At 44.7% G+C, this 24,048-nt stretch overlaps 1 protein-coding gene across 1 annotated transcript in view; it reads left to right on the top strand.

Moving 5' to 3' along the window:
- Positions 1-24,048, top strand: part of syt3 (synaptotagmin III) — a 202,155-nt gene that overhangs the window by 133,555 nt on the left and 44,552 nt on the right. The window contains exon 6 of the mRNA XM_072443799.1: positions 23,529-23,655. Coding sequence (XP_072299900.1) covers positions 23,529-23,655 — 127 coding nt within the window. The remainder of the gene's footprint in view (positions 1-23,528; positions 23,656-24,048) is intronic.

Below are 24,048 nucleotides of genomic sequence, written 5' to 3'. Positions count from 1 at the left end.
GCATCCTGTAAACGCACAACATCCTGTAAACGCACAACATCCTGAAAACGCACAAAATCCTGTAAACGCACAACATCCTGTAAACGCACAACATCCTGTAAACGCACAACATCCTGTAAACGCACAACATCCTATAAACGCACAACATCCTGTAAACGCACAACATCCTGTAAACGCACAACATCCTGTAAACGCACAACATCCTGTAAACGCACAACATCCTGTAAACGCACAACATCCTGTAAACGCACAACATCCTGTAAACGCACAACAGGGTTTTATAGAAGCTTTTCCCGAGGCTTAAGAGGTACAAGACTCACATGCAACAAACAACATGCAACACACAACATGCAACACACAACATGCAACACACAACATGCAACACACAACATGCAACATGCAACATACAACATGCAACACACAACATGCAACACACAACATGCAACACACAACATGCAACACACAACATGCAACATGCAACATACAACATGCAACACACAACATGCAACATGCAACACACAACATGCAACACACAACATGCAACACACAACATGCAACACACAACATGCAACACACAACATGCAACATGCAACATGCAACACACAACATGTGACACAACATGCAACACACAACATGCAACACACAACATGTAACACACAACATGCAACACACAACATGTAACACACAACATGCAACACACAAAATGCAACACACAACATGCAACACACAACATGCAACACACAACATGCAGCACACAACATGTAACACACAACATGCAACACACAACATGCAACACACAACATGTAACACACAACATTCAACACACAACATGCAACACACAACATGCAACACACAACATGCAACACACAACATGCAACATGCAACATACAACATGCAACACACAACATGCAACACACAACATGCAACACACAACATGCAACACACAACATGCAACATGCAACATACAACATGCAACACACAACATGCAACATGCAACACACAACATGCAACACACAACATGCAACACACAACATGCAACACACAACATGCAACACACAACATGCAACATGCAACATGCAACACACAACATGTGACACAACATGCAACACACAACATGCAACACACAACATGTAACACACAACATGCAACACACAACATGTAACACACAACATGCAACACACAAAATGCAACACACAACATGCAACACACAACATGCAACACACAACATGCAACACACAACATGCAACACACAACATGTAACACACAACATTCAACACACAACATGCAACACACAACATGCAACACACAACATGCAACACACAACATGCAACATGCAACACACAACATGCAACACACAACATGCAACATGCAACACACAACACACAACATGCAACACACAACATGTAACACGCAACATGCAACATGCAACACACAACATGTAACACACAACATGCAACACACAACATGCAACATACAAAATGCAACACACAACATGTAACACACAACATGCAACACATAAAATGCAACACACAACATGTAACACACAACACGCAACATGCAACACACAACATGCAACACACAACATGTAACACACAACATGCAACACACAAAATGCAACACACAACATGCAACACACAACATGCAACACACAACATGCAACACACAACATGCAACACACAACATGCAACACACAACATGCAACATACAACATGCAACACACAACATGCAACACACAAAATGCAACACACAAAATGCAACACACAACATGCAACACACAACATGCAACACACAACATGCAACACACAACATGCAACACACAACATGCAACATACAACATGCAACACACAACATGCAACACACAACATGCAACACACAACATGCAACACACAACATGCAACATACAACATGCAACACACAACATGCAACATGCAACACACAACATGCAACACACAACATGCAACACACAACATGCAACACACAACATGCAACACACAACATGCAACACACAACATGCAACATGCAACACACAACATGTGACACACAACATGCAACACACAACATGCAACACACAACATGTAACACACAACATGCAACACACAACATGTAACACACAACATGCAACACACAAAATGCAACACACAACATGCAGCACACAACATGTAACACACAACATGCAACACACAACATGTAACACACAACATTCAACACACAACATGCAACACACAACATGCAACACACAACATGCAACACAACATGCAACATGCAACACACAACATGCAACACACAACATGCAACATGCAACACACAACACACAACATGCAACACACAACATGTAACACACAACATGCAAAATGCAACACACAACATGCAACACACAACATGCAACACACAACATGTAACACACAACATGCAACACACAACATGTAACACACAACATGCAACACACAACATGCAACATACAAAATGCAACACACAACATGTAACACACAACATGCAACACATAAAATGCAACACACAACATGTAACACACAACACGCAACATGCAACACACAACATGCAACACACAACATGTAACACACAACATGCAACACACAACATGTAACACACAACATGCAACACACAACATGCAACTCACAACATGCAACACATAAAATGCAACACACAACATGTAACACACAACATGTAACACACAACATGCAACACACAACATGCAACACACAGCATGCAACACACAACATGCAACATACAACATGCAACACACAACATGCAACACACAACATGCAACACACAACATGCAACACACAACATGCAACATACAACATGCAACAAACAACATGCAACACACAACATGCAACACACAAAATGCAACACACAAAATGCAACACACAACATGTAACACACAACATGCAACACACAACATGTAACAAACAACATGCAACACACAACATGTAACACACAACATGTAACACACAACATGCAACACACAACATGCAACACACAACATGTAACAAACAACATGCAACACACAACATGTAACACACAACATGCAACACACAACATGCAACACACAACATGCAACACACAACATGTAACACACAACATGCAACACACAACATGCAACACACAACATGCAACACGCAACACACAACATGCAACACACAACATGCAACACACAACATGTAACACACAACATGCAACACACAACATGCAACATACAAAATGCAACACACAACATGTAACACACAACATGTAACACACAACATGCAACACATAAAATGCAACACACAACATGTAACATACAACATGTAACACACAACATGCAACACACAACATGCAACACACAACATGCAACACACAACATGCAACACACAACATGCAACATACAACATGCAACACACAACATGTAACATGCAACACACAACATACAACACACAACATGCAACACACAACATACAACACACAACATGCAACACACAACAAGCAACACACAACATGCAACATGCAACACACAACATACAACACACAACATGCAACACACAACATACAACACACAACATGCAACACACAACATGCAACACACAACATGTAACAAAAAATGCAACATGCAACACACAACATGCAACACACAACATGCAACACACAAAATGCAACACACAACATGTACCACACAACATGCAACATGCAACACGCAACACACAACATGCAACACACAACACACAACACGCAACACACAACACGCAACACACAACATGCAACACACAACATACAACACACAACATGCAACACACAACATGCAACACACAACATGCAACACACAGCACGCAACACACAACATGCAACATACAACATGCAACACACAACATGCAACACACAACATGCAACACACAACATGCAACACACAACATGCAACATACAACATGCAACAAACAACATGCAACACACAACATGCAACACACAAAATGCAACACACAACATGTAACACACAACATGCAACACACAACATGCAACAAACAACATGCAACACACAACATGTAACAAACAACATGCAACACACAACATGTAACACACAACATGTAACACACAACATGCAACACACAACATGCAACACACAAGATGTAACAAACAACATGCAACATGCAACACACAACATATAACACACAACATGCAACACACAACATGCAACACACAACATGTAACACACAACATGCAACACACAACATGCAACACGCAACACACAACATGCAACACACAACATGCAACACACAACATGTAACACACAACATGCAACACACAACATGCAACATACAAAATGCAACACACAACATGTAACACATAAAATGCAACACACAACATGTAACATACAACATGTAACACACAACATGCAACACACAACATGCAACACACAACATGCAACACACAACATGCAACACACAACATGCAACATACAACATGCAACACACAACATTTAACATGCAACACACAACATACAACACACAACATGCAACACACAACATGCAACATACAAAATGCAACACACAACATGTAACACACAACATGTAACACACAACATGCAACACATAAAATGCAACACACAACATGTAACATACAACATGTAACACACAACATGCAACACACAACATGCAACACACAACATGCAACACACAACATGCAACACACAACATGCAACATACAACATGCAACACACAACATGTAACATGCAACACACAACATACAACACACAACATGCAACACACAACATACAACACACAACATGCAACACACAACAAGCAACACACAACATGCAACATGCAACACACAACATACAACACACAACATGCAACACACAACATACAACACACAACATGCAACACACAACATGCAACACACAACATGTAACACAAAATGCAACATGCAACACACAACATGCAACACACAACATGCAACACACAACATGCAACACACAACATGTAACATACAACATGCAACATGTAACACACAACATGTACCACACAACATGCAACATGCAACACACAACATACAACACACAACACACAACACGCAACACACAACACGCAACACACAACACACAACATACAACACACAACATGCAACACACAACATGCAACACACAACATCCAACACACAACATGCAACACACAACACACAACACGCAACACACAACATGCAACACAACATGCAACACACAAAATGCAACACACAACATGCAACACCCAACATGCAACACACAACATGTAACACACAACATGCAGCACACAACATGCAACATACAAAATGCAACACACAACATGCAACACACAACATGCAACACTCAACACACAACATGCAACACACAACATGCAACACGCAACACACAACATGCAACACACAACATGCAACATGCAACATGCAACACACAACACACAACATGCAACACACAACATGTAACACACAACATGCAACATGCAACACACAACATGTAACACACAACATGCAACACACAACATGTAACACACAACATGCAACACACAACATGCAACATACAAAATGCAACACACAACATGTAACACACAACATGCAACACATAAAATGCAACACACAACATGTAACACACAACACGCAACATGCAACACACAACATGCAACACACAACATGTAACACACAACATGCAACACACAACATGCAACACACAACATGCAACTCACAACATGCAACACATAAAATGCAACACACAACATGTAACACACAACATGTAACACACAACATGCAACACACAACATGCAACACACAGCATGCAACACACAACATGCAACACACAACATGCAACACACAACATGCAACACACAACATGCAACACACAACATGCAACATACAACATGCAACAAACAACATGCAACACACAACATGCAACACACAAAATGCAACACACAAAATGCAACACACAACATGTAACACACAACATGCAACACACAACATGTAACAAACAACATGCAACACACAACATGTAACACACAACATGCAACACACAACATGCAACACACAACATGCAACACACAACATGTAACACACAACATGCAACACACAACATGCAACACACAACATGCAACACGCAACACACAACATGCAACACACAACATGCAACACACAACATGTAACACACAACATGCAACACACAACATGCAACATACAAAATGCAACACACAACATGTAACACACAACATGTAACACACAACATGCAACACATAAAATGCAACACACAACATGTAACATACAACATGTAACACACAACATGCAACACACAACATGCAACACACAACATGCAACACACAACATGCAACACACAACATGCAACATACAACATGCAACACACAACATTTAACATGCAACACACAACATACAACACACAACATGCAACACACAACATGCAACACACAACAAGCAACACACAACATGCAACATGCAACACACAACATACAACACACAACATGCAACACACAACATACAACACACAACATGCAACACACAACATGCAACACACAACATGTAACACAAAATGCAACATGCAACACACAACATGCAACACACAACATGCAACACACAACATGCAACACACAACATGTAACATACAACATGCAACATGTAACACACAACATGTACCACACAACATGCAACATGCAACACGCAACACACAACATACAACACACAACACACAACACGCAACACACAACACGCAACACACAACACACAACATACAACACACAACATGCAACACACAACATGCAACACACAACATCCAACACACAACATGCAACACACAACACACAACACGCAACACACAACATGCAACACACAAAATGCAACACACAACATGCAACACCCAACATGCAACACACAACATGTAACACACAACATGCAGCACACAACATGCAACACACAACATGCAACACACAACATGCAACACGCAACACACAACATGCAACACACAACATGCAACACACAACATGTAACACACAACATGCAACACACAACATGCAACATACAAAATGCAACACACAACATGTAACATACAACATGTAACACACAACATGCAACACACAACATGCAACACACAACATGCAACACACAACATGCAACATACAACATGCAACACACAACATGTAACATGCAACACACAACATACAACACACAACATGCAACACACAACATACAACACACAACATGCAACACACAACAAGCAACACACAACATGCAACATGCAACACACAACATACAACACACAACATGCAACACACAACATACAACACACAACATGCAACACACAACATGCAACACACAACATGTAACACAAAATGCAACATGCAACACACAACATGCAACACACAACATGCAACACACAACATGCAACACACAAAATGCAACACACAACATGTACCACACAACATGCAACATGCAACACGCAACACACAACATACACCACACAACACACAACACGCAACACACAACACGCAACACACAACACACAACATACAACACACAACATGCAACACACAACATGCAACACACAACATCCAACACACAACATGCAACACACAACACACAACACGCAACACACAACATGCAACACAACATGCAACACTCAACACACAACATGCAACACACAACATGCAACACTCAACACACAACATGCAACACACAACATGCAACACACAACATGCAACACTCAACACACAACATGCAACACACAACATGCAACACACAACATGCAACATGCAACACACAACATGCAACACTCAACACACAACATGCAACACACAACATGCAACACTCAACACACAACATGCAACACACAACATGCAACACACAACATGCAACACTCAACACACAACATGCAACACACAACATGCAACACACAACATGCAACATGCAACACACAACATGCAACACTCAACACACAACATGCAACATGCAACACACAACATGCAACACACAACATGCAACATGCAACACACAACATGCAACACACAACATGCAACATGCAACACACAACATGCAACACACAACATGCAACATGCAACACACAACATGCAACACACAACATGCAACATGCAACACAACATGCAACACTCAACACACAACATGCAACACACACAGAACACATCGTCCACGGGGCTAAACCACCAATTAAACCTGGACAAAGCAGGTCAACATCAAAACTGGGACTAAACCCAATATATATATATATATATATATATATATATATATATATATATATATATATATATAAGTATGGTTAAGTATTAGTTCCTGGTTTATACATTATCGCACAGCAAAATAATGACTCACGTTGAATGAATTGATTCACAAACACAAAAACATCTCAGTCTGTTAAATTATAATATAATATACTATACTATAGTAACATATATTATTTATTATATATATTTAAAATTATTTATTATTATATGATATAACACATTATAATATAATATGATATAATATATTATAATATATTATATAATATGATATAATACATTATAATATAATATAATATTATATAATATAATATGATATAATACATTATAATACAATATAATATTATATAATATAATATGATATAATACATTATAATATAATATAAAAAATATAATATATTATAATATAATATAATATGATATGATATAATACATTATAATATATTTAACACAACATAGAAGGGAAATAGAGGTTGTGTTTGGGGCTCTGTGTCTGGAGATTTTAATATCATAGATTTGTGACGCTGTGTTAGGTTTTCAGGGGCAGAAGTGTCATATGGCCCGAGGTGAAAGGTCAGGAAGCATGAGAGGCGCTAATGCTAATGCTAACGCTAATGCAGATGCAGATGGAGGTCTCTAAGGCTCCAGGGTGAGACACATCACCACTCCTTATGTCTCTGTCTCATGTGAAACAGAGACAATGCCACAGTAGTTTTCACATCAGTCAAATAAAACATAACAAGAGTTTATATTGTCAATATTTAATCCAGTCACATCTTAAACATTTCATTAGATTTTGTTTTTCCAAAATTGTTCATTTCTAGAATAATTTTTCCCTCGACAGACTGTAACCAAATGTACAGGACACATACTTCCTCATGTCTCTGATTCCACGTCTCTGATTCCACGTCTCTGATTCCATGTCTCTGATTTCACGTCTCTGATTGCACGTCTCTGATTCCATGTCTCTGATTTCACGTCTCTGATTCCACGTCACTGATTTCATGTCTCTGATTTCATGCCTCTAATTTCACGTCTCTCATTCCACGTCTCTGATTTCACGTCTCTGATTCCACATCTCTGATTTCACGTCTCTGATTCCATGTCTCTGATTTCACGTCTCTGATTGCACGTCTCTGATTCCATGTCTCTGATTCCACGTCTCTGATTCCACGTCTCTGATTCCATGTCTCTGATTCCACGTCTCTGATTTCACGTCTCTGATTCCACGTCACTGATTTCATGTCTCTGATTTCATGCCTCTGATTTCACGTCTCTGATTCCACGTCTCTGATTTCACGTCTCTGATTCCATGTCTCTGATTCCACGTCTCTGATTCCATGTCTCTGATTTCACGTCTCTGATTCCACGTCACTGATTTCATGTCTCTGATTTCATGCCTCTGATTTCACGTCTCTGATTTCATGTCTCTGATTTCACGTCTCTGATTCCACGTGTCTGATTCCACGTCTCTGATTCCACGTCTCTGATTTCACATCTCTTATTCCACGTCTCTGATTTCACGTCTCTGATTTCAGGTCTCTTATTCCATGTCTCTGATTTCACGTCTCTGATTCAATGTCTCTGATTTCACGTCTCTGATTTCAGGTCTCTTATTCCATGTCTCTGATTTCACTTCTCTGATTCTATGTCTCTGATTTCACGTCTCTAATTCCATGATCTTGATGTCATGTCTCTGATTCCACGTCTCTGATTTCATGTCTCTGATTTCATACCTCTGATTTCACGTCTCTGATTCCATGTCTCTGATTTCACGTCTCTCATTCCACGTGTCTGATTCCACGTCTCTGATTCCACATTTCTAATTTCACGTCTCTCATTCCACGTCTCTGATTTCACGTCTCTGATTCCACATCTCTGATTTCACGTCCCTGATTTCAGGTCTCTGATTCCATGTCTCTGATTTCACGTCTCTGATTCCATGTCTCTTATTCCACGTCTCTGATTTCATGTCTCTGAATTCACGTCCCTGATTTCAGGTCTCTGATTCCATGTCTCTGATTTCACGTCTCTGATTCCATGTCTCTGATTCCACGTCTCTGATTTCATGTCTCTGATTTCACGTCTCTGATTCCATGTCTCTGATTCCACGTCTCTGATTCCACGTCTCTGATTTCATGTCTCTGATTTCATGTCTCTGATTCCACGTCTCTGATTCCACGTCTCTGATTCCATGTCTCTGATTCCATGTCTCTGATTCCATGTCTCTGATTCCATGTCTCTGATTCCATGTCTCTGATTTCACGTCTCTAATTCCATGTCCTTGATGTCATGTCTCTGATTCCATGTCTCTGATTCCATGTCTCACAAAAATCATGCGGTGAATTTGTGTTCGATATTTAGTGGAGAACACACCAAACATTAAAAAAATAGAAAGATCTCATGCAAAGTGGAGCTTTGAGCGAGGTACGATCCTCGTGAGCCAAACGTCCAGACTTCAGACGCTGGACTTCATTGACCATGACGCAGATTAGCGTTCTCATGCTATCAGAATCCTGAGTTTGTCCTCAGAGCACATGTGCAGGGGGCGGAGCATGAACGGTCCTCTGAACACGCCCACAGACTGAGCAGCTGCAGGAGAAGAAGAACCAAGCTTCCTGCAGTACTGCTCAGCGCCTGTAGAGGCTTCAGCAGCAGAAGTTCTCAGCATTTGAGAACTATTTAAATATATTTGTGACACACGGTCACTTTAGATTTACTGGTCAGTCACTGCTGACCACACGACACTGATATAAACCTATAAAGAGATCTAACCCACAACCTCCTCACTGAGAGGCAGGAGACAGGCCACCAGCCACTTTCCTCTGATTAGCTTCCCTTCGGTTTCTCTGGTCCCGTGTGTGATGATGCAGCCGACTTATTTCATCTCATTGTTTAAATGTTACACATCGATAACGATATCATCAGAATGGCACAAGTTTAGCACTGTTAGCCTGTTAGCATGTGGCGTCGCTGCACAGGTTTAGCGCTGTTAGCATGTTAGCGTGTGGCATCTCCTCTAAAGTTCACAGTCTGGTGTTGTAGCTGCACATTAAGCTCTGACACGTTGTTTAACTCGGGCCGACAGAAGCTAACGAGCCCTGATTAAAAACTCCTCGCCGTCTTCATCCACGTCTGCTAATTAAACACATGATAAACGATGCATGAGACGTGTGTGTGTGTGTGTGTGTGTGTGTGTGTATGTGTGTGTGTGTGTGTGTGTGTGTATGTGTGTGTGTGTCTGTGTGTGTGTGTCTACTGTCGTGTGCTTTCCTGTGTTTGCTCCATTTCATCATTTATGGCTATTTTTAGGCCAAAGTTAAAAAAAGGATGAAATAACAGATTCAGACTCGGCTGAAACACTTGTGTCTGACGTGACGATCGTTTGGACGGAAATAAAAATATTAATGTTTTTTGGACTTATCCAAACAATGTCGGTGTAATCCCTCATTGGTCCAGGCGTGTTCCATAGTAGAAAAAGCTTCAGTTGTTTCATCTGGACTCAGTTTGAAAAAATAGACGTTTCGACTCTCATCCAAGAGTCATTGTCAATAACAGAATTTAGATCGAGAACTCCGATATTAATACTGTTCTGTGGTAAGACCCGCCCATTGGGCGGAGCCTTCCTGAAGTAGAAAGAGTTGTTTGTTTCAACAGAAACTCCCCCCTTGTATCTACTTTTTTAGGGTATTTAGGGTAAGCTATTTTTGTTAAAAAAGAAAGACCTTCTTTAAACAGAAATGGAGGGCTAAGATTCAATCTGCCTGGTATCTATAATGGAATACTGAACCCCTGGAAAGGTAGAGGACCAGGACTAGGACATTTAGATGCTAATCAGGTCCTCAGGGTGGTTGAGCCAGGGTCTCACAAAGACCAAGAGGATTCTAATAGGCCATTAAAATTCTGAATAGGCTCGGTAGATACAAGGGGGGAGTTTCTGTTGAAACAAACAACTCCTTCTACTTCAGGAAGGCTCCTCCCAATGGGCGGGTCTTACCACAGAACAGTATTAATATCGGAGTTCTCGATCTAAATTCTTTTATTGACAATGACTCTTGGATGAAGTCGAAACGTCTAATTTTTCAAACTGAGTCCAGATGAAACAACTGAAGCTTTTTCTACTATTATCCAAACAATAACTAGATCATGTGTAATATCTGAAGCCATTGCGAGTGTCTGCATTCTTGCGTAAAAGTACTACATGTGTGTAAAAGTACTACATGTGTGTAAAAGTACGCTTAAGGCTACATCACTGACGGAAACGCCGCTGCACCGGCGTTTCCGTGTCCGATCACCGGCTCCACCACGAGCGGCACGCACCGCCACGAGCCGCACGCACCACGAGCGAGCGGCGCCGCTTCTCCTCCGCTGCACCGGCGTTTCCACGCCCGAACACCGGCTCCGCGCTCCCGCACCCGCCGCCCCGGAGGTCTGTACCTGGGCGAAGGTGTGGCCCCAGCCCGCCACAGGAGCAGACACGGAGAGCAGGGCACCGGCTCCACCCGGAGAAAAGCAGCCCCATACAACCAAGGTACAGCCCCGTTTCTCTGCTTTCCCCGCTCCACAGACGGGGGCGATCTGGTCACAAAACTGGACTCAAATGCGTCTTGATTGGGCTAGAGCAACGCCGGCGTCTGGTATGTGGACTGCCGCTTCTGTCCCAACGTCTTTGTTTTGTTAAGTCGTTTCCATTGTTTTGTTTTGTTCCCGCGTCTCTGTGTTGTCTTCAGTCTACATCCCTGTTCCTTAACTTCATCGGACATTACTGCACCGTCCATCGCTCATCTCCTCCCTCACTCCTGGACTATCTACTGCCCTAGCCGCCAGCTAACAGCTGGCTTAACACCTGCGGAGGTCCGCCATGGTATCGCGGGGCCTCCCTGCCGTGCAGACAAGGTCTGGGGCAACCAACGCCACTCACTCCACCAGCTTCAACACCCGGTCCACTGCTGCTTTTTCACAACTCTCTGCCCACCAGCTTCTAGTTAACCAGCCTCTAGCCACCGCCAACATTCTAACTGGATTACTCTCATCTGCTGCTACGTTCCATCTCCTCCTCGGACTATCACTCCCACGCCTCCAGGCCACCGCTCCACCAACTTCTCGCCTACTCACCAACACCGCTGCTGACCTTCACCTCCTCAACCATAACCACCGTCTCCCAGCTGCTGCTGCCTCTGCAGCTAGCTCAGCTGGGATCCTTCGCCGGCCCCGCTACATCCACAGGGGCTCTGGTCTCTCCCATAACCAACACTCCAACGACGGCTCACCTATCCCCTCACTCTGGACTAGTTTTCGCCCCCCCGTCACCCCCACCTGCCGCACTGCCAACCTCAGCAACCTCCGCCCCCCCACCCCTGCGCCCCCATCCATCTCCGCGCCCCCATCCATCTCCCTTGCACTGCTGAACTGCCGCTCCCTCTCCAACAAATCACCTGTTATATCTGAACTGCTACTGGACAATAACATTGATCTGCTTCTCCTCTGTGAAACATGGCAACAGCCCCTGGACTTCTATGCTCTCAACCAAGCCACTCCCTCCAACTACACTTACACTGCCAAACCCCGCCTCTCCGGGCGTGGGGGAGGTCTTGCTGTTATTCATAAAAAATCTACATCCATCACTGAACTGAACCTCAACCTTCCATCCATCTCATCATTTGAATACCTCGCCTTCTCCCTCCCCAACTCTATCACCGCTATCCTGATCTGTCGTCCCCCAAAGCCCCACCCCTCTTTCCTCACTGAATTGTCTGAACTCCTCACCATCGCATCCTCTCTCTCTGCCCGCCTCCTACTCACTGGTGACTTCAACATCCACATTGACTGCCCCAACGCCCCACTGACATCCGACTTCCTCTCTCTCCTGGACTGCTTCCATCTCACCCAACATATTGACTTCCCCACCCATACCAAAGGCCACACTCTGGACTTAGTCTGTTCCTCTCTCCTACCCATATCTAAGCCCTACCCCCTCCCCTTCCCACTCTCTGATCATCTCTGCATCCTTTTCTCCGCCCCCCTACCCTCGCCCCACAACCCCAAAAAACGCACCATCACCTACCGCAATATCAAGTCAGTCAACCCCCTCACGCTCTCCCAGCTCATATCCTCTGCTTTCCCCCCTGACTCCCCCCCCTCTTCCCCCGACGACTATGCTGTCATGCTCAACACCACCCTCTCCGACTCCCTTGACTCCCTAGCCCCCTGGAAAACCTCCTCCGTCTCATACATCAACCCCGCCCCCTGGTACATCCCTGAACTCCGCACCATGAAGCAGACTGGCCGCCAACTCGAACGACTCCTCAAAAGAACCCGCCTCACCGTCCACGCCGAAGCTTTCAAATTACACATCTCCTCCTACCGTGACGCTCTCCAAGCCGCCAAATCTGCCCACCTCTCCACCCTCATCAACAGCTCCCACCGGAGCCCTCGCACCCTGTTCTCCACCGTCAACAAGCTGCTCCAGCCACCGGACATCACTCCACCCTCCTCCCCTGACCTCTGCAACTCTTTCCTCCTTGCCTTCAATGACAAAATTTCCAAAATCAACAGCTCCATGACTGCCGTCTCCATTAACTCCATCACCACCCCCACCCCTGCCCCCCCCTCTCCCTGACCACCCACCCTTCCCTCCCCTCACCACCTTCTCCTCTGTTAACTCCTCTCATATCATAGACCTCATCACCGCTTCCAAAACCACCACCTGCTCTCTCGACCTCCTCCCAACGAATCTAACCAAGGCTTGCCTCCCTGCTCTCATCCCCCATCTCACCACCCTCTTCAACCAGTCTTTATCCCTCGGCCATGTTCCTTCCATCTACAAACTGGCCTCCATCACCCCCTTCCTCAAAAAACCCACCCTAGACTCCGCCAACCTCTCCAACTACCGCCCCATCTCCAACCTGCCGTTCCTCTCAAAAACGCTGGAACGCATCATCGCCGCCCAACTTCACACCCACCTCCAGTCAAACAACCTCTATGAACCCCTCCAATCTGGCTTCCGCCCACTTCACAGCACTGAAACAGCCCTGGTCAAAGTACTCAACGATCTCCTCACCTCTGCAGACTCCGGGGCCCTCAACATCCTGTTACTACTAGACCTCAGCGCAGCCTTTGACACTATAAACCATTCCATCCTCCTACAAAGGCTGCGCCAACTGGGTGTTGAGGGCTCTGCACTTGACTGGCTCACATCCTACCTCACCAACAGGCAAGAGTTCATTTCCCTCTCCGGTCACTCATCCACCCTCTCCCCAGTAACGCAGGGGGTCCCCCAGGGCTCAGTCCTCGGCCCCCTCCTCTTCATCTGCTACATTTTCCCCCTTGGTCACATCCTCCGCCAACTCAACCTGGACTTTCACTGCTACGCTGACGACACCCAGATATACCTCACCACCAAACCCACCCAAAACCCTCCCCTCAGCCACATCCAAACCTGCATCTCTACAATAAAATCATGGCTCACTCTCAACTTCCTCAAACTGAACAGTGACAAAACAGAGCTCCTCCTCATTGGCACCAAATCCACTCTCAATAAAACTGGTCCCTTTTCACTCAGCATCGACACCTCGACCATCACCCCCTCTACCCCGGTACGCAATCTCGGTGTCATCATGGACCCCACCCTCTCCTTCACTCCCCATGTCAGCCACATCGTCAAGACCTCATACTTCCACCTCCGCCAAAATCCGACACTGCCTCACCCTCCCCGCTGCTGAATCCCTCATCCACGCCTTCATCTCCTCCCGCCTTGACTACTGCAACTCCCTCCTCACTGGCATCTCCTCCCATTCCCTCCATAGACTCCAAATGGTCCAAAACTCCGCTGCCCGCCTCCTCACCCACACCCGCCTCCTCACCCACACCCGCCTCCTCACCCACACCCTCCTCCTCACCCACACCCGGTCCCGTGATCACATCACTCCCGTTCTCCGCTCTCTCCACTGGCTCCCCATCAAGCAGCGCATAAACTTTAAAATACTCCTCCTCACCTTCAAAGCTCTTCACCACCTTGCCCCCCCCTACCTGTCTGACCTCCTCATCCCCCACCGCCCCACCCGAGCTCTCCGATCCTCCTCCTCTCTCACCCTGACTGCACCAACATCCCGACTCAAAACTTTTGGCGACAGAGCGTTCTCCCGAACAGCACCCCGACTCTGGAACTCCCTCCCCCAACCTGTCCGCCACTCTCCCTCACTCACAACATTCAAATCCCGCCTAAAAACATACCTCTTCACCCAAGCCTATGACCTCCCCCTCCCCTAGCCTCCTCTACCCCATTGCCTACTCTTCTACCCCCTGTTACATCCCCATCTTTTTCTCTCTACTTCTTCTGTCTTGTTCATTTTATCTGTATATTAATGTGTTCTGTACGTGTTGTCCCCCCTGTCTGTAAATACCCCCCCCCCCTTTTTTATTATGTTCAGCGTCTTTGGGTCACTGAAAAGCACTATATAAATAAAAGTTATTATTATTATTATTATTATTATTATTATTATTACATGTGTGTAAAAGTACTACATGTGGGTAAAAGTACTACATGTGGGTAAAAGTACTAGATGTGTGTAAAAGTACTACATGTGTGTAAAAGTACTACATGTGGGTAAAAGTACTACATGTGGGTAAAAGTACTACATGTGTGTAAAAGTACTACATGTGTGTAAAAGTACTACATGTGGGTAAAAGTACTACATGTGGGTAAAAGTACTACATGTGGGTAAAAGTACTACATGTGGGTAAAAGTACTACATGTGTGTAAAAGTACTACATGTGTGTAAAAGTACTACATGTATGCAAAAGTACTACATGTGGGTAAAAGTACTGCATGTGTGTAAAAGTACTACATGTGGGTAAAAGTACTACATGTGTGTAAAGACTTTATTCTTGTCAGGCTCGAGCCATGGAATGGAATGTTCATTCCATGGAATGCTGGAGTCTATTGTTCTTCCCCTGGTTTATTATTAGGCCCGAGCGCCACAAGCTGCGAGAGGCCTATTAATCTCGTAAGGCCGTGCGAAGCACGGCTGCAAAAGTGCGCACATGGTGCGCACGAAATCGAGCGCGAAGCGCTCGCCCACTTCCAAACACTCACTAACGCACTCCTTCACTCATGCACGCCCCGTGCAGACTAATTAGTTGTAGGAAAATGGAACATTACCGTTGTAAACGGGCGAAGCCCGTGCAAAAGTGCGCACTAAACGAGCACTCATTTGCCCTAAGTAGCTCACCAATACGTTCCCCATCTCTTGCATGTTCCGTGCATATAAACATGTGATGCAAAAATTTAACATTATTACTGTTTAGAGGGCCAAAAACACAAAGTGGGCGGAGCCCACTCAAAATTAACGAAAGTACCCGTCAGTGACCAGGGACCCACACCATGAGGTAGGAAAGCGCGAGCGCTTTCCGAAAATGTATAGTTTATGATATTTGGAAAAATGGGAAACATTGTTTTCGCATCGGAATATTATTCTTTCTTCTTTCTTCTTTCTTCTCGGGACACGCCCCCCTATTTTTCACCCAGTGAACATTGACGAAAAGTCACAAAAATCTTCACACCTCTAAAAATCGTGCCTCTCTACATTCTGGCTATTTCCCTTTTTCTAAAATAAAAAATGTGCGCGTCAGCGCCCCCAAATGTACCAAAAATGCATTGAGAGATAGGAAATGACCCCAAAAAAATCTGATCTTAGAATCATGAAATTTGGCGCAGAGGTAGATAGTGACAAGAGAAGTAAAAAATATTATTACAGCAACGCCGTCCGCCCAACCAAATGTCGGCCATATTGGTTCAAAAATGGCTAAGCATGACTCGGGAGTTTTTCCAAACGTTGTACTTTTATGAACTCCTCCCAGGGCGTTGGCCCTAAAAAGCTGAAATTTTGTTAAAATGCTCCTGAGGAGTGGGACATCAAAAGTTATTCAAATGACATTGACCCTGTCACGGTCTCTGAGCGGCGAAGCCACAAACTGTAGCTAGAATTTCAGAAATCTCCCAAATTTAACATTTCTGCCGTTTGTGCAGATAAAGTCTGAATTGCGTCAAATTAGAATCAGTTGTTAAACTCTTTGCCCTAAACCTACTTGAAGTGAAATAAATTAATTTGGCGCCACAGCGCCCCCTACAGATCTTATATGGAGGTTAAATGTTTAGTTTTGCGAAATTATATGAAATTTGACACAAAACTCAATTATGGCCCCATCAAAAAAGTCAATGACTCATGTCATATTTGTTATGGCGTTGCCGTAGCGATGACCAAAACCTCCAATGTTATTCCAATGGGGAAATCGCCAGAACATGTTTACACTTTAGACTTTCACAAACTCCTCCCCCTCAGGGCGTTTGCCCTATTAACCTGAAATTTGGTGAGACTCATCTTCAGGACCATCAAAAGTTATTCACATTTTTATTCAAAGAGTCACAGTGTCTGTGCGGCAAAGCCGCACATTTTGCCAAGAATTCAAAATAGAATTGCTTTTTGATGGTAAAACAAAGGGGAGAAGATGTGACAGCGTCACAGATTCAGCAGTAGATGTAATAAAAGGACAATTGGGGCGCGTTAGTGCCCCCTCCTCTTGCGGCGTGGCGGCGGCGGCGTGGCGAGGGCCGATCATTGCCGCTTGCGGCTTTAATTCCTATTATTCCTTTTCTTCATGTTCAATGTGTCATATATATGACATATACATATATATATATATATATATATATATGTAAATATGTCATATATACATATATATAAATATCTCATATATATACATCATATAAATATGCAGTATTGTCTATAGGTTTCTAGCGTGTCTTTCTGCCCAGAGACAGCAGGGGGCGCCGACACTTCAAAAATGCACTGAAAAGACATTTAACATCAGAGGGAATGAAATGTGCCTCAGTTCTGCTTTAATTCTCTGTGAGAAACAGTCTCATTGCTCCACGATGCAGCTGCAGAAACAGAATTGTTGGTGAAACTAAAATTAAAATAAATGAAATAAAAACAAACGAAGGTGTAAATATTGTATTAAAAGTGGCAGATCTGCTCTTCGCTTGAGTTTATGGAGAATGTTCCACATTATGGCTTTAAACACTGTGGAACATTCTGCAGGCAAAGCAACTGCGTCTCTATGGCAACAAACCCAGGAAGTACACATCCTTCAGTTATTACTCTTCATGATGTTCATATTCAGCCCTTATTTTCTCCTTTTTTTCTCGTTCTTTGACGTTAACATCGGCAGTTGTCTGGTTTCCATGACGACGCGCTCTGATTCACAGCAACGAAGTGAAGAGTTTGTCCTTGATGTGAGGGCGACGAGGCCGGGTCACACCTTCTGAGGACTAAACCAGGACTAAACCAGGACGAACCCAGGACTAAACCTGGACAAAATCAGGTCCAAACCAGGTCCAAACCAGGTCTAAACCAGGTCTAAACCAGGACTAAACCAGGACTAACCCAGGACTAAACCAGGACTAAACCTGGACTAAACCAGGACTAAACCAGGACTAAACCAGGACTAACCCAGGACTAAACCAAGACTAAACCTGGACTAAACCAGGACTAAACCAGGACTAACCCAGGACTAAACCAGGACTAAACCAGGACTAAACCAGGACTAAACCAGGACTAAACCAGGACTAACCCAGGACTAAACCAGGACTAAACCTGGACTAAACTAGGACTAAACCAGGACTAAACCTGGACTAAACCAGGACTAAACCTGGACTAAACATGGACTAAACCAGGACTAAACCTGGACTAACCCAGGACTAAACCTGGACTAAAACAGGACTAAACCAGGACTTAATATGGACTAAACCTGGACTAAACCAGGTCTAAACCAGGACTAAACCTGGTCCACATCAGGAGGTGTGTGAACTTTGTTTCTCATCTTTTGGGGGAAAACAGAACTATTGTTGAGACGCTCTAAAAGACCTTGCGCGTCAAAACTCAAACACGGGAGACGTTTCTGTTCCAGTCGTAAAAACGACTCAATCGAGTAAAAAAAACCACGGCTTAAATCAGCCAAAATGAGGGTTTAATTTAAGTTAATTTATTGTTATTACATTTATGTTTTATAAAGTTATGTTTCAAGTGAATTCCTCTGTTGTTTACATTTGCTCCACGTTAGCGTCGTTAGCATAGCGGTGCTCTCAGAGGGGCAGTAAACAACACGCAGTAAACAACACGCAGTAAACAACACACAGTAAACAACACGCTTAGACTGGTTCTAAATATATAGTGGGATCGTCCGGGTCCCCCCACGCGCTCGCTCGACCCAGAGCGGCGCGCTGTTTGGGCTGCTGCCATGGAAACGGTGTAAACGGTGTAAGCGGTGTAAACGGTGTAAGCGGTGTAAGCGGTGTAAGCGGTGTAAACGTGTAAGCAGTGTAAACGGTGTAAGCGGTGTAAGCGGTGTAAACGGTGTAAGCGGTGTAAGCGGTGTAAACGGTGTAAGCGGTGTAAGCGGTGTAAACGGTGTAAGCGGTGTAAGCGGTGTAAACGGTGTAAGCGGTGTAAACGGTGTAAACTGTGTAAACGGTGTAAGCGGTGTAAACGGTGTAAGCGGTGGAAGCGGTGTAAACGGTGTAAGCGGTGTAAACGGTGTAAACTGTGTAAACGGTGGAAACGGTGTAAGCGGTGTAAGCGGTGTAAACGGTGTAAGCGGTGTAAACGGTGTAAACTGTGTAAACGGTGTAAGCGGTGTAAGCGGTGTAAACGGTGTAAGCGGTGTAAGCGGTGTAAGCGGTGTAAACGGTGTAAGCGGTGTAAGCGGTGTAAGCGGTGTAAACGGTGTAAGCGGTGTAAGCGGTGTAAGCGGTGTAAACGGTGTAAGCGGTGTAAACGGTTTAAACGGTGTAAGCGGTGTAAACGGTGTAAGCGGTGTAAACGGTGTAAGCGGTGTAAGCGGTGTAAACGGTGTAAGCGGTGTAAGCGGTGTAAGCGGTGTAAGCGGTGTAAACGGTGTAAGCGGTGTAAGCGGTGTAAACGGTGTAAGCGGTGTAAACGGTGTAAACTGTGTAAACGGTGTAAGCGGTGTAAACGGTGTAAGCGGTGTAAACGGTGTAAACTGTGTAAACGGTGTAAACGGTGTAAACGGTGTAAGCGGTGTAAGCGGTGTAAACGGTGTAAGCGGTGTAAACGGTGTAAACTGTGTAAACGGTGTAAGCGGTGTAAACGGTGTAAGCGGTGTAAGCGGTGTAAGCGGTGTAAACGGTGTAAGCGGTGTAAGCGGTGTAAGCGGTGTAAACGGTGTAAGCGGTGTAAGCGGTGTAAGCGGTGTAAACGGTGTAAGCGGTGTAAACGGTTTAAACGGTGTAAGCGGTGTAAACGGTGTAAGCGGTGTAAGCGGTGTAAACGTGTAAGCAGTGTAAACGGTGTAAGCGCTGTAAGCGGTGTAAACGGTGTAAGCGGTGTAAGCGGTGTAAACGTGTAAGCAGTGTAAACGGTGTAAGCGGTGTAAGCGGTGTAAACGGTGTAAGCGGTGTAAGCGGTGTAAACGGTGTAAGCGGTGTAAGCGGTGTAAGCGGTGTAAGCGGTGTAAGCGGTGTAAACGGTGTAAGCGGTGTAAGGGGTGTAAACGGTGTAAGCGGTGTAAACGGTGTAAACTGTGTAAACGGTGTAAACGGTGTAAGCGGTGTAAACGGTGTAAGCGGTGTAAGCGGTGTAAGCGGTGTAAACGGTGTAAGCGGTGTAAGCGGTGTAAGCGGTGTAAACGGTGTAAGCGGTGTAAGCGGTGTAAGCGGTGTAAGCGGTGTAAACGGTGTAAGCGGTGTAAACGGTTTAAACGGTGTAAGCGGTGTAAACGGTGTAAGCGGTGTAAACGGTGTAAGCGGTGTAAACGGTGTAAACTGTGTAAACGGTGTAAACGGTGTAAACTGTGTAAACGGTGTAAACGGTGTAAACGGTGTAAGCGGTGTAAACGGTGTAAGCGGTGTAAGCGGTGTAAGCGGTGTAAGCGGTGTAAAGGGTGTAAGCGGTGTAAGCGGTGTAAACGTGTAAGCGGTGTAAACGGTGTAAACGGTGTAAGCGGTGTAAATGTGTAAGCGGTGTAAGCGGTGTAAACGTGTAAGCGGTGTAAACGGTTTAAACGGTGTAAGCGGTGTAAACGGTGTAAGCGGTGTAAACGTGTAAGCGGTGTAAACGTGTAAGCGGTGTAAACGGTTTAAACGTGTAAGCGGTGTAAGCGATGTAAGCGGTGTAAACGGTGTAAACGGTGTAAGCGGTGTAAACGGTGTAAGCGGTGTAAACGGTGTAAACTGTGTAAACGGTGTAAACGGTGTAAACTGTGTAAACGGTGTAAACGGTGTAAACGGTGTAAGCGGTGTAAACGGTGTAAGCGGTGTAAGCGGTGTAAGCGGTGTAAGCGGTGTAAACGGTGTAAGCGGTGTAAGCGGTGTAAACGTGTAAGCGGTGTAAACGGTGTAAACGGTGTAAGCGGTGTAAATGTGTAAGCGGTGTAAGCGGTGTAAACGTGTAAGCGGTGTAAACGGTTTAAACGGTGTAAGCGGTGTAAACGGTGTAAGCGGTGTAAACGTGTAAGCGGTGTAAACGTGTAAGCGGTGTAAACGGTTTAAACGTGTAAGCGGTGTAAGCGATGTAAGCGGTGTAAACGGTGTAAGCGGTGTAAGCGGTGTAAACGGTTTAAACGGTGTAAGCGGTGTAAACGGTGTAAGCGGTGTAAGCGGTGTAAACGGTTTAAACGGTGTAAGCGGTGTAAGCGGTGTAAGCGGTGTAAGCGGTGTAAACGGTGTAAGCGGTGTAAACGGTGTAAGCGGTGTAAGCGGTGTAAACGGTGTAAGCGGTGTAAACGGTTTAAACGGTGTAAGCGGTGTAAGCGGTGTAAACGGTGTAAGCGGTGTAAACGGTGTAAGCGGTGTAAGCGGTGTAAGCGGTGTAAACGGTGTAAACGGTGTAAGCGGTGTAAGCGGTGTAAGCGGTGTAAACGGTGTAAGCGGTGTAAGCGGTGTAAATGGTGTAAACGGTGTAAGCGGTGTAAGCGGTGTAAGCGGTGTAAGCGGTGTAAGCGGTGTAAACGGTGTAAGCGGTGTAAGCGGTGTAAACGGTGTAAGCGGTGTAAGCGGTGTAAACGGTGTAAGCGGTGTAAGCGGTGTAAACGGTGTAAGCGGTGTAAGCGGTGTAAATGGTGTAAACGGTGTAAACGGTGTAAGCGGTGTAAGCGGTGTAAGCGGTGTAAATGGTGTAAACGGTGTAAGCGGTGTAAGCGGTGTAAGCGGTGTAAACGGTGTAAACGGTGGCGTCTCACGGAGTTCCCCGTGTGTGCTTTCAGCACGGAGCAGCTCGTGGTGAAGATCCTCAAAGCTCTGGATCTGCCGGCCAAAGACGCCAACGGCTTCTCTGACCCGTACGTCAAGATCTACCTGCTGCCTGACCGGAAGAAGAAGTACCAGACCAAGGTGAGTGCACCCGGGTCAAATGGGCCACTCTGTACTGTCCACTCACTGTGCTGTCCATTCTCTGTACTGTCCACTCACTGTACTGTCCACTCGCTGTACTGTCCACTCTGTACTGTCCACTCACTGTACTGTCCACTCACTGTGCTGTCCATTCTCTGTACTGTCCACTCACTGTACTGTCCACTCACTGTACTGTCCACTCTGTACTGTCCACTCACTGTACTGTCCACTCACTGTACTGTCCATTATCTGTACTGTCCACTCACTGTGCTGTCCACTCTGTACTGTCCACTCACTGTACTGTCCACTCTGTGCTGTCCACTCTCTGTACTGTCCACTCTCTGTACTGTCCACTCACTGTACTGTCCACTCTGTGCTGTCCACTCACTGTAC

This window comes from Eucyclogobius newberryi, unplaced genomic scaffold (assembly GCF_026437365.1).
Source record: "Eucyclogobius newberryi isolate DKJ021-1_F unplaced genomic scaffold, fEucNew1.0.hap1 SCAF_13, whole genome shotgun sequence".
In the NCBI taxonomy this organism is placed as follows: Eukaryota; Metazoa; Chordata; class Actinopteri; order Gobiiformes; family Gobiidae; genus Eucyclogobius; species Eucyclogobius newberryi.
This window is presented reverse-complemented; position numbering and strand designations above follow the sequence as displayed.